This window comes from Mya arenaria, chromosome 5 (genome assembly GCF_026914265.1).
Source record: "Mya arenaria isolate MELC-2E11 chromosome 5, ASM2691426v1".
In the NCBI taxonomy this organism is placed as follows: Eukaryota; Metazoa; Mollusca; class Bivalvia; order Myida; family Myidae; genus Mya; species Mya arenaria.
The window spans coordinates 2,403,445-2,414,041 of NC_069126.1; the positions used below are offsets into that span (position 1 = coordinate 2,403,445).

Here is a 10,597-nt window from a genome sequence, read left to right on the forward strand (position 1 = left end):
GAATTAATGAAGAACAAATACACGAAAAAATAACATGGAAATAATATATCAGTTACCATGTGATAGAGTGAATGAGCATAGCAATTTTACTGATACTGCGTACTGATTGAACCATGTACTATGCACGTATTCGTTAAATGTCTAATCCATTCGATAATTTTCTTACAAACGAGTAAACTCATATACAAGCTAATTTAAATTGCTAATTTTAAGTTTATTATAAAGAATGTAGTCATTCTGTTTTGCAATATTTATTACACAGTCTACGCGTTTCACGCATAATGAGTGTTGTCATATTGTTGCACAACAGGCATTACACAGTCTATGCTATATACAAAAAAGCAATGAAGTCGTCCTGTTTTGCAACAATCAATACAATGTCTACGTGTTCACGTATAAGCAAAGTTGTCAACCTTCTCGAAATTGCCATTAAACATCACATAGAAGCAATTTGGTCATCTTGTTTGGCACAACACATTACACAGTATACGTGTGTCGGATATAGGCTGTGTATACATCCTGTTTTATAACAGTCATTACACATTCTACGCTATTTACATATAAGCAATGAAGTCATTCTGTTCTACAGGATAAGAGTTTAAACAGCTTTTTCACTGTTTACGCATTTCACAATTAGGCTATGTAGTCTTCAATTTTGCAAATGTCATAGCACAATCTACGCTCTTTACATGTAGGATATGTAGTCAAGCTTGTTTTGCACAAAACATGACACAGTTTACGAGTTTCAATTATAAGGTATGTTGTCATCCTGTTTTGCATCAGTTATTACACATTCAGCTCTGTTTATACAAAATTAATTTAGTCCGATTGTTTTGCAACGTTCAATACGTTATTTACGCGTTTATATATTCAAAAATGCATCCTGGTTTACAACAATCATAACACAGCTTACACCTAAACAATGTTGTCATCCCGTTTTGCTGTTGACATTACACAATTTACGCGTTTCTACACAGCGGGTTTACGTTAGAAAAGTCAATATCTTCATACACCGTTGCTACTTTTCCTAAGGTTGGTCGTGGGACAGGTATCGGACCAGCACAGCCTTGTTGTAGATGGTCAATGTCCAGATCCGCGTAGATCAGACTGCTTTCCCCATGCGTGGACTGTAAGAGTAATTGATAAGTGGAAACATCTATTAACGCATGATGGAATAAGGATTTATAAATAACAAGTGTATTCGAGTATAACAATACAAACTTGTAATCACATTACATAACCTGATCTCATTTTCATAGCAATTTTGATTACTTAATATTTGACCTGAAAAGTCTTTGAAAAGAGAAACTTTCTCAATTTAAAAGTATTTTAGAAAATAGCAAGCTTAGCTTGATCCTGTTTAAAGGGACCTAGGATTCTTCGAAAAATGGGTGTTTAACGTACATCATGTTTTTGGACGATCGTTCTGGATGAAGACTAAACCGTTTTTTTATGCAGATTGTACAATTTTAATGGAAGAAAATGCTTTAAGTAGCGATTACCTTATTCTAAAACTAAAATAGAGTTTGATTTCTTGATTGCTTCTAGTAAAATACACATTAATTACAACAGAAAACTAATTACGAATATTCATTTGCTATGGAATACCTCAATAGGTGTAATTGGCTTCCGGGCCATGGAGTCATAACGTGTCTTCATTTCAACATGATCGTCCTCCAAATCGTGAGAGGCATTCATATGCATTGATGTCTCAGACATGTCCACATACACATTTGTATCAAGAGAGGGAGAAGAATCGATCGCTGGTGATGTGACTGTTGTGAAATGTAATGGGTTTAATTTGTTATTTTGGCTACCTGGTGTTTATTACATTGATTTAGTTACGTAGACAGATTATTTTTCATTTCATTTCCTTTTTTCAAATTTCATATCCTTAAGAGAAATATTGAAATGCTTTCCATATACTGAGAAATCGTTTAGAATGAAAACAAAAATCAAAATATTGGTTTAAATGGAAGTAAAATTTGTTTTTTAAATGCGGAAGAAGTGAAATATGACACACATATATCTCCGGTTGAAATAAATAGAACTATATCACGCCAAATTAATACATTGTGTATAAATTCAAAATTTTATACTGAAGAGTCGTCCAAACAAGAATAACTTACCTTCTGTTTTGCCCGGATCCCTATATAATACAGATTCACACAAAGTTACATTCGTACATGAAATTGTCAAGTTTATGAATTGCATATCAACAAATGAATAAAAAGGAACGTTCATAGTTCGTTTGGGACAAAGTTAAAAGACGGGTTGTTATCGTAGTTCTAACCTGGTTCTGCTTCTACCTTTAAGCCACTGTACCAGTGTTCCTGAAATTGAGTTTGGATATGTGATCTTCTGTTATGATAATCGATATTTCTAAAATAGATTTAATCACTAATATATGCTTTAGATTGTGTAGAATAGTCATAAGCTTCGACATGAAGTTTTCCCACTCATTGAACTAATGCACTGGTTACTGTTCTTCTCATTCGGAATAATTGGAAATTGAAAATAGAATACCACCGAAAATTGTATTGTGTTGACTCCGTTCAGTGATATGTGAAACAGACGAACAAACGTCCTCAATAAAATTCTTAAATAATTAAAGACGCCATAATACTTACTTGCTGACGCAACGAAAATACATAGAACAGCAAATGCTCCTATTCCTATCAAAATTAGCTCCAACGAAAACTTGAACGGCCGTGTACTGTAGTCGCCTGTAATAGCGACCAGGAAACAAGACATGAACAGGCGTCAGTGTCGAAAATAGCTTTAAATCAAACTTAATCAACACCGAAAATAAAGAATGTCAAGTGTTATGGACTATAGTAATATGAACAGGTTTGAAATACTCAATACTTGAAACAGACGTATATTCTTGGGCGGAAGTTAGTACCATTTTCCCTAGCATTTATTGGTTTATCTTTCTTTATCCCACTTTTTGTCGCTCTATTTGTACTTGGCGTGCATTTCATCTCGTTACATAGACCATTTGCACATTTTTCATGCTTTGAACTACCTTTTAGATCCGTTTCGCTTGTCGTGGAATCAAAATACGGTGAACTATTCTGTACTTTATCGAGGGAAAAGTTCAAGGGTTGAGTGTGCACTGAAATGATGAATACAGAACATTACAGAGAAACATTTAATAACAAATGAGTTTTTCTTATTAGTTACAAATGTGTATGTGTTTATGTGACACATCTTGTCTAAGAATGGCCTTTTTCAAGTGTCCAAATGTTGTTAAAAAGTGAAATTAACTTGGAATATTTATGTAATGGTTACCACACGTGGAGGATTGGATATCATCGTAAAACAAGTTACATCAACTGGTTATTTGAAGCGCAAAAACTTTATTATCAAATTCATTTGAGATTGTTATAAAATCTAAATGTCTACTTTTTTACAGGTGGCTTCTATATTTCCGTAAACTGTAGAATTTTTCCGCTAACATATTTCCTTTCCATTCCATTCTTTGTTTATCTTCAATATCAAAGCTTTACTAGCGAATGGTTTTTGACATTTCGTCCAATATATATCATTTTGAACAGCATCCATGATGGCTGTGTTGCATACTAATATTTCAATAATCGCTGGTGGTCGTATATTTAACACCTCGCAACTGATTGTCGTATTTTGATGGACGTTTTCCGGTATGTTCAAAATAGTGTCCGAACCTTTCTCTAAGTAAATGCAACAACATTTGATCCACAACGCACTGAGACGAGTATTAGTCACAAACGACTAAATACATTTCCTATATATTCTATAGACAATTTTCACCCAAGATAACACTGATTTCTAGTGCTGAACCCCAACACCATATATGGGGAAATGTTTCAAATGTGTACTAGACATTAAACGTTAGAAAAATTAGGTTTCTAAAAAGCAAATTAAAATGGACTAACAGTAACAACTTGGCTCCCAATCGAAAGGGTTACATGGGTTCTTCCTGTCGTACGACTTGTGTTGCAATAAATGATAGCGTCTGCATTACCGTAAACGCAATCATCCATTATTGGTCCAATAAGCTGCTTATCTTAAACATGAGTAGAGTGCTTGTTAACAACGTACTCATAATGTGATCGCTTAGTCTTATACAACAAAGATAATCGAGACTTACCTGTCACATGTATGTCTAATTGGTTTGTAGTGTTTGCAAATGTATGTCCGCATTGCAAAGCGTAACGTCCAGCTTCCTTTTCCATAAAATTGTGTATGTTTAGAGTGTACAATTGATCAGATATTTTCTTCTCTTCAAAAGTGTTGTTTTGAAGATACACGGGCTGTCCTAACCCTTTTAACCATGTACGTGCATTATGCAAAAGATTTTCTTCGACCGATGCATCAGAAGGGTAATAAGCGATTTCAACATTTGTTCCATATTTTATTTCCGAGGAAAGTAGCACCAGATTGCCACAGTTTTGTCTGATTTCTAAAATTAAAGATATTTTAATGTATAACTTGTTATTTAATGACGTAGATTAAGAGTTTTATAAATAGTTTCATAGGACTTATTCAAAATGCAATGAAATATATACCGCTATAACAATTACCGATACAGTAACAGAAAATGAGTATACATACCATGTAAGTGTATCTTTATGGTGTTTGATCTTGTGACATCATTTAGATTGCTACATTGAACATGAAATTGTGAATTATTGCGAGATTTATCCGCATAGAAATGCATAGTATGATAGTGTGACCCATCCTGAACAGTTTGTTGAAAACGCATCTTCAGCTCTCCAACTGCATATTTTCTTGCTTCATCTAACCCCGGAGTATACTTCCAGACAATGTCTGTGATCCATTGGTTATGAGGGATAAGTTTTAAAGTGACCTTTCTGTTCACAAATGTTGGCTTCATAATTGTCAATGCCCCACACGAGCCAGACGCATCTCTAACTAGCACTACAATCAGGTAAGATATTTAAGAGTTTATAATATATATTTATATTTATATATTATATTAGTTTAAAAATGGATACCGGCTCACCCATCTTCAATACCAAAATCATAAAGCAACCAACGCTTATCTATATTAATCTTATAAGATGTTTTGCTTGGAAGTATATTTTATCCTGCGTTATGTTTATACATCTTATATGGAATATTAAGGGAATGAAAAACGAGATGTCAATCATCAAAAATCATCAATTGTAATACAGCGTCAAAGGTAACACAATTCTATATAAATTTAAAGCACTTACCAAGGCAACATAAAATAACGTATACACTGATATCCATTTTGTTATCACTTTGATTGCTTGAATACAATTCATTTTATTATTACTATATTGATCAATTATATATGTACAGATGCAATGATGTCTTAAACAAAATCTTCTAATTACGGAAGTTTATCACTTTCACATCGCGATATTGTTCTTTGAAAAACAATTGCTTGCTATGAATCACAAGGACTTGGTGTTTGATTGTTTAGGATAAATTCCGGTTATACTTAAATTTCCTCACCAAAGAGCCCCATACATTTTGAAACGAAAACAAACGCCACAATTACCAATCGTCATAAGCCCATCATAATTAAATAATTTCGTCATTAAAATTAAAAGAAGTATATAAGAAATTTATTATTTATTCACATTAAAACATATGAATATATTAACTATTCATTAAGTTTACAAGACGGATAATTGTGGAAACAGTATACAAACAAGCCGCAAAAAGAGTTTCCCTTAAGTTCCAGGCCTAATTCAAGTATTGTTCGACAATAATGTGTAACAATAAACTGGAAAGGGGACCATGTGAAAGCACAAATATAATAAAGCAGTGTCGGATTGATTGCAACTGTCTATTGTCAGCTGTAATGGCAGTGTTAAACTGTTCATTAAAAGCCTAAAGAGCAGTGACGTATTGATTGGAACCGTTCAATGACAGATATAAGAGCAATGTCGGATTCATTAACATTTTCCCCTGCATCTATATTATAACTGTTAGATTGATGGAAACCGTTCACTGACATCTATAGTAGCAGTGTGTCGGAGAGAATAAAACTGTTCATTAACAGCTATAATAGCAAAGATGGAATTATTGAAAATGTTCATTTACAGCAATTATAGCGGTATCGATTTGACTGAAACTGATAATAGCTTTAATAACAGTGTCGGATTCACTGAAACGGTTCATTGACAGCTTTAGCAGCAACGCCGGGATGATTGAAACTGTTCATTGATAGCTGTATTAGCAGAATTGGATTGATTGAAACTTTATTGACAGCTAAATTAGCAGTGTCAGATTTATTAAAACTGTTCATTGGAAAGCATATAAGTATTGTTGGATTGACAGAAACTGTTCAATGACAGCTATATAAGTAATGCCGGATTGATTGTAACTGATCATCGACAGCTTTAATAGCAGTTTGTCGGATTGATTGAAACTGTTCATTGGCAGCTTTAATAGCAGTGTCGGATTGACTGAAACTGTTTATTGACATATTTAATAGCAGTGTCGGATTGACTGAAACTGTTCATTGAGAACTTTAATAGCAGTGTCGGATAAACTGAAACTGTTTATGTTTACTCACCGAAAGAGACGTGATGCAGGTCACCAGAAAATGGTTTTATCGTAATATTCTATTATATTATTTTTCGGTTTTAAATTGATTTCAATCTACCGCCATATGTCAAATTCGAGTATTAATTCGAATGTGTTACGTAGTTTTGTGTAATGAAATCAAGGAAGGCTACTACAGCGAAACGAAGTCAGAAGTTACAGAATTTACTTTATTGAGCAAAATAAGAACAAATATTTTGTATTTTAGCAAAAATAACAAATTGCTAATATGAAAACAAATATTAAATGTCACAGCACAAAAAAGGTACTTTTTTTAGTATACACTAATCGTCATTTCCTGTAGACGTAACGCGGCCATTTTTTAAAAAGTAAATATTCGTGGAATTGTTTTAACGATCAAAATATGCAGAATTGAGGGAAGTTCGTGAGTCAATCGTTTCTATCGATGTCGCGAACTCGCCTTCTTTTTTGTATTGGCGAGCTGCTCATATTCATGGTAATAAACATGGATAATGCAACAATTTATGAACTTCATTTACAACATATTCACTGAAGTAGCTGTCTAGATGGATTGGAAATGTTCTCTGATTCGTGCTTATCCTCATGGTTCTTTGAAGAACATAAGAACCATTTTTCTGAATATTTACATGTATGGAGCGTGAGTAAAGTTAGATAATTTAATGTCTTCAAAAGTTGACATGTTTTACCAGATTTTTGGTCCCACTATTTCTAGCAACGCGAAAATAGTTCCGATATTACACACGGTACTCGCATGATACTGAATGATCAGAAAACGACAGTATCATGATACGGATTTTTCTGGCCATCACCAAACACACCAAAATAGTTCTACAGTTGCCTAGCATTTGCATGGTATTTCGTAGGTAGATTCATGAAATATTTTTCACGGTTTACCCGCCCCTTAGCTGAGTTTATACCACAACCCACCTTAAAGAAGGGCACAAAGAAGAAAGCAGAACAGAAAAAAATGGAAATGGTCATAAAATGAAAAGAAGACATTTCAAGATTTGAAAGAGATATTGACGAGCCGACCAATATTAAACTTTCCGGATTATACTAAGCTCTTTGAATTGCACACTGATGCATGCACCACTTGATTTGTAGCAGTACTATTTCAACAGCAAGAGGGTATGAAAAGAGTTATCACTTATGCAAGCAGTGAAGTCAGTAAATTTGTGAAGAATTATTCAACTAACAGAGACGAACTTTTGGCGTTGAAGTTGGCAATAATTTAAAAAAAATGTGATTATCTGACAACAGTTCTTGAATGGTACATTGTGACAATAATCCACTAACTCAGTCTCACTCTCCACTCAACCTTGATGCTATAAGGTAGAGATGGGCAGCTGCATTGGCAGATTATGATTTTGAAATCGGACACTGACCTGGAACCAACAACAGAGACGCAGATGCCCTCGGTTTTTTGTAGTGCACTTTCTTAACCATACATCGACACTCTACCCACTATGAGCACGCACCTATTAGAGGTTAATGGAGACAATGGTTTTCCAATGACCCAAGTAGAGTTAAAGGAGATCAGAAGGAAACAGAGAGGTGACCCCTGATAGGAAAATGGAAGATTGCGTAAGAGTGAGTGGTTACAAGGTAAGAGTGCAATAGAAAATGACTACAATAAAGAAGATTCAGTAATAAAGAAAAGTTGGAAACACTTCAAGATCAAAAGAGGTTTTCTGTACAGAGAAGTAGGGCGAGATGGTGAAAGGATTAAACAATGCACCTGAGTGTAATCGACAAGATGACAGGTTTGCACACTAATGTAGGCCATCCAGGCATAGAAAGGATAAATCGCATACGACCAAGATATTTCTGGTCTTGTGGTAGAACACATAAAAGACTTATATGAAGAATACTTGCAACCTTTGCGGAGGAAGTCTGTCACGAACACACGTGCACCATCAGTATGTGTAAATACGACTTTCACCTTACAGCTTGTTTGCTTTGAGTTTGTGACAGTGTTAACCACCAAGGGAAGATACTCAAACATATAAGTTATCACCGACGATTTTACAAATTACTAACTTGCAATATCAACACGCAATCAGACTGCTAAAACAACTGCCGAGGCGTTTTACAATTTGTTCATTGTAAAGTATGGAATTCTACAGAGATCAAGGTGCCAATTTTGAAAGTCATCTAATCAAGTAGCTGTGTGAGCTTAGCAACATGAAAAAGAGTCACACTTCATTGTACCATCAACAAGGAAACGCAGGTCAAGAAAGGTGTCTCTGGACTCTTATTAGTATGATTGAGCAAGATCAGAAGAATGACTGCAAAAGTACTAAGCTCCATAGTGTTTGCCTACCAAAGCACGACTTATAAATCAACCATAGTTTTACCGCTCGAGCTCATGTTCGGTGGGAAGCCACGCCTTCCTGTTAAGGTCATGTTTGATATTGAGGAAGAGAATGAAGAAAAGGTTAAGATTCAAGAAAAGTATATTTCATAATCAAGAGAGACTATGAGGAAGACAAGATATAGTGTCCATGAACATGTAGCAAAACAAAGACAAAAAAAAAATAAAACTATGATATGGAGGTTAGAGGTGTCAACATTGAACTAGGAGATCAGGTGTTAGTGATGATTTTGGCTTGAGGGAAACACACACTAAGTGTAAACATTGAAGAGCAGATTTACACGGTAAGAGGGAAAAGGGAGAAGTACCCGTATACACATTGGAAGGTAACAGTACCAGAAGAGTTATGACCTTTTACCGGAACCATCTCATTCTCAGTGAATCATCGGGAAAAAGATTATGGTGTCCAAGACAAGAAGATCGAGGAAAAAGAAGAGATAAAGGATGCATCCAGACATGAAAAAGAGTCAGGGGGTACCATCAACGACAGCTTTGATAATGATGGAAGAAGCCGGGTGCCATTGCATCAGTCAGAGGCAGAAATTGCAATAGGGGTGATAAATATAGATGATGAAGATGAAGAGAAAAGTGAAGTTATTAAGTTATAGACTGAACAGCAGATAGAAAATGATATAATTGAAAAGCTTCAGGAGGTCCTAAGATAGATGAGAACACAAATAAAGTGGTAGAGGGTGAGACAGTTCTTGAAAATTCTTTTCGCAACGAGACGCACATAACACTTTCTGTGACGTTTGATACGACCCTTGGGGAGGTTCCGTAAGCTACAATAAAGAAAATAAAAAGCACCAAAGAATCCGAAGATCTTAAAAAGGGCTAAAAGAGCTTCTTAGAATCACAAGGGTAACGTGATGTATGGAATGGTCAGTAGACCATAAATCATGCTGCCGGATTCCATGCATTGCAGACTATCATGAGTTCTGGTGCATTGGGAAGTATGGATGGTGAGATTGCGAGGAGATAAGTGACGGAAGTTATGAAATACCATTGATATAAATAACTGTTTATGTTATTTTAATTGCAATTGTTCTTATGTATATGCTTAGTAACAGTTGTTCATAGACATACTATCAAGTAATTGGTTGTTTCGTGTGGACATTGATTATAAAAGGGGAATAATATGGAATGTGATTTATGTTCTGATGGTTTTGCTTACTAAATTACTTTGAATGTTTAGGGATTTTTATATAATATCCATTTACCTATAGTCAAACCGACAAGTTTGTAGTTGAAACTTAATTGCCTGGAAATACGGGTTATTACTTGATTTGATTGTTGTTTTTTTGTGTTAGATTATTGTTCCTCTTAATACTGCAAATACAAAAACTTATGGAAACTATGAGTTTTTCTAAAGTCAATGGTCTAGACTAAAAGTGGTTAAGTTATTTACGACTTCAACTATCCTGAAGATGTATCACAAAGCAGGGAACGAAATGAATACTTTACTTCAGGGAGCATAAGTTAAATTTACTTAATTAATGATGAAGTTCGTTGAATTTTCGGTCCATGTAATTTCAAGTTATCAATTCCACCAGCTTCACACGTTCCATCTCTCTGTGATAGGGGTCGTCTGCTGTGTATGTCCAACATCCCTTCCAAGTATTAGGTCCATGGGTCAAAGTATTTTGTAGTTATCAG

The 10,597-nt window shown here is 34.8% G+C and overlaps 1 protein-coding gene across 1 annotated transcript; it reads right to left on the minus strand.

The window, feature by feature from the left end:
- Nucleotides 1–240: 240 nt before the first annotated feature.
- LOC128235170 (uncharacterized) lies at nucleotides 241–5,342 on the minus strand. Its single transcript, XM_052949911.1, has 9 exons — nucleotides 5,223–5,342; nucleotides 4,597–4,923; nucleotides 4,133–4,444; nucleotides 3,029–3,118; nucleotides 2,631–2,726; nucleotides 2,294–2,333; nucleotides 2,130–2,149; nucleotides 1,609–1,775; nucleotides 241–1,127 (listed from the first exon to the last, which is right to left on the minus strand). The coding sequence occupies exons 1-9, from the start codon at nucleotides 5,257–5,259 to the stop codon at nucleotides 960–962; spliced, it is 1,257 nt and encodes a 418-aa protein (XP_052805871.1). The 5' UTR covers nucleotides 5,260–5,342; the 3' UTR covers nucleotides 241–959.
- Nucleotides 5,343–10,597: the final 5,255 nt, after the last annotated feature.

Excerpts from the sequence above, each read along its gene's own strand:
- LOC128235170 (XM_052949911.1), bottom strand. The coding sequence starts at position 5,259 with ATGGATATCAGTGTATACGTTATTTTATGTTGCCTTG. Across the intron at positions 2,727-3,028 it reads AAGCGAAACGGATCTAAAAG|GCGACTACAGTACACGGCCG; the intron begins GTAGTTCAAAGC and ends TCGCTATTACAG. Across the intron at positions 2,334-2,630 it reads TATTTTCGTTGCGTCAGCAA|GAACACTGGTACAGTGGCTT; the intron begins GTAAGTATTATG and ends ACTCAATTTCAG.